This window comes from Curcuma longa, unplaced genomic scaffold, assembly GCF_044706935.1.
Source record: "Curcuma longa cultivar G26 ecotype Majalengka, Jawa Barat unplaced genomic scaffold, ITB_CL_G26_1.1 contig_8766, whole genome shotgun sequence".
Lineage (NCBI taxonomy): Eukaryota > Viridiplantae > Streptophyta > Magnoliopsida > Zingiberales > Zingiberaceae > Curcuma > Curcuma longa.
In genome coordinates this window covers 1-1,958 of record NW_027435298.1, presented here as the reverse complement: position 1 = coordinate 1,958, position 1,958 = coordinate 1, and the positions used below count along the sequence as shown (strand labels likewise).

Below are 1,958 nucleotides of genomic sequence, written 5' to 3'. Positions count from 1 at the left end.
TGTTTGTAATGAAGGCTGCACTGCTTTGGACGATAAATGATTTTCCAGCTTATAGGAAGGCGAGTTATTTTGATTGTCATAGACAATTTTTACCACAAAATCATAAATTCAGAAGGAATAAAGATGAATTCACTAAAAATAGAGTTGAAAGAACACCTCCACCATTGAGATTATCAGGTCAACAGCTTTGGTACAGAGTCTATAACTTTCCTTCTGTTATTGAAGATCCACATGGTACTATTTATGAATATGGGAGCACACATAAATGGACTAAACGGAGTATATTTTGGGATTTACCGTACTGGTACAGTCATTTGCTACATCATAATCTAGATGTGATGCATATTGAGAAAAATATTTTTGATAATCTGATAAATACAGTGATGGATATCCCCGGAAAAATAAAAGATAATTTAAATGCAAGAAAAGATATGCGACTGATTTGTAAAAGACCCAGTCTTGATGTCGATGAAAATAGTAGGGGGCCAAAGCCAAAGGCAATTTATACATTAAATAGAGAGCAGAGACGTATTGTTTGTGAATGGCTAAAATCTTTGAAATTTCCAGATGGTTATGTCTCTAATATTGGAAGATGTGTTGATTTGAAAGAATACAAATTAATTGGTTTGAAAAGTCATGACTGTCATATATTCATGGAAAGACTTATTCCTATTGCATTTAAGGAACTGTTACCAAATTTTGTCTGGGCTGCAATTTCAGAGTTAAGCATTTTCCTTCACGATATTTGCTCAACAGTTTTGAGACATTCACATATGGAGACTTTAGAGAAAAATATTCCAATCATTTTGTGCAATTTAGAAAGGGTTTTTCCACCGTCATTTTTTGACTCCATGGAACATCTTTTAGTTCATTTGCCATATGAGGCCAAAGTTGGAGGTCCTGTCCATTATCGATGGATGTATCCATTTGAAAGGTACAATTTTGAATTTCGCTTAATGGATGAATATTTATTGATCTTAATTATTATATATTTTTGGTTTCTAATATGATTACTTATATGATAATCAGATTTCTATATCATTTGAAGAGAAAAATTAAAAATAAAGCACATGTTGAAGCCTCTATTGTTAATGCATATATCGTAGAGGAAGTAACAACTTTTGCATCATATTATTTTGAGCCTCACGTTAAAAGCAAAAGGCAGAGACCAGGAAGAAATGATGAAGGTCCTATTGATCCAAATTTAAATTCATTTTCAATTTTTAACTATCTTGGTCGACCAAGTGGACAATGTAAGCAGAGATATTTATCTGGTGAAGAATGGCGTGCAGCTCAGACATATATTTTACTGAATTGTCCAGAAGTCACGCCATATTTCGAGTAAGTATATATTTTATATTTTTTTGTGACCATGATTCAAATCATATGAATCAATCTAACTTGTACACAGTTATATATAGACCCGACCACGGGCCGGGTGCCTGGACCCGGTTAGCCGGGCCGAATCGGAGTCGGTTCCGGTTCAAGAGGTGTGAAACCCTAAACCCTAAACCAGCGGCCCGTCAGTTCAAGAATTCATTTCAGCCATTTTTCACTAGTGGCAGTCGACTGAAGTGGTAAGATCAGTCGACTGGCACTAAGTTATTACACCTGATACGCCCATCAGCCGACTGAATTTAACTCCAGTCGAGTCGTTTCTGGAGATTAGTCGACTGACCTTGAAGGCCAGTCGACTGACGATAATCAGAAGGTATAACGACTCGACTAGAGCTTCACATTAGTCGACTGAAGGTGATGGACTCGACTGGATGTGTTCATCAGTCGACTGTCATCAACTCCGAACAAACAGAAGGTAAGATGACTGACCCACTTGACCACATCAGTCGATTAATGGCAAAATCAGTCGACTGATGAGAAAAGTCAGTCGATTGGATTTTGAATTCTGACAAAAATCAGGTGTGATTTCACCAATTCAGTAGCCGTTTTCTTGGTTTGAC

The 1,958-nt window shown here is 36.6% G+C and overlaps 1 protein-coding gene across 1 annotated transcript; it reads left to right on the top strand.

Annotated features, from left to right (window-relative positions):
* The first annotated feature begins 383 nt into the window (after window positions 1-383).
* LOC141819568 (uncharacterized) lies at window positions 384-1,345 on the top strand. Its single transcript, XM_074706824.1, has 2 exons — window positions 384-934; window positions 1,030-1,345. Exons 1-2 carry the CDS (start codon window positions 384-386, stop codon window positions 1,343-1,345), a joined length of 867 nt encoding a protein of 288 aa, XP_074562925.1.
* The last annotated feature ends 613 nt before the right edge of the window (window positions 1,346-1,958 follow it).

Excerpts from the sequence above, each read along its gene's own strand:
- LOC141819568 (XM_074706824.1), top strand. The coding sequence starts at position 384 with ATGGATATCCCCGGAAAAATAAAAGATAATTTAAATGCAAGAAAAGAT. Across the intron at positions 935-1,029 it reads TGGATGTATCCATTTGAAAG|ATTTCTATATCATTTGAAGA; the intron begins GTACAATTTTGA and ends TATGATAATCAG.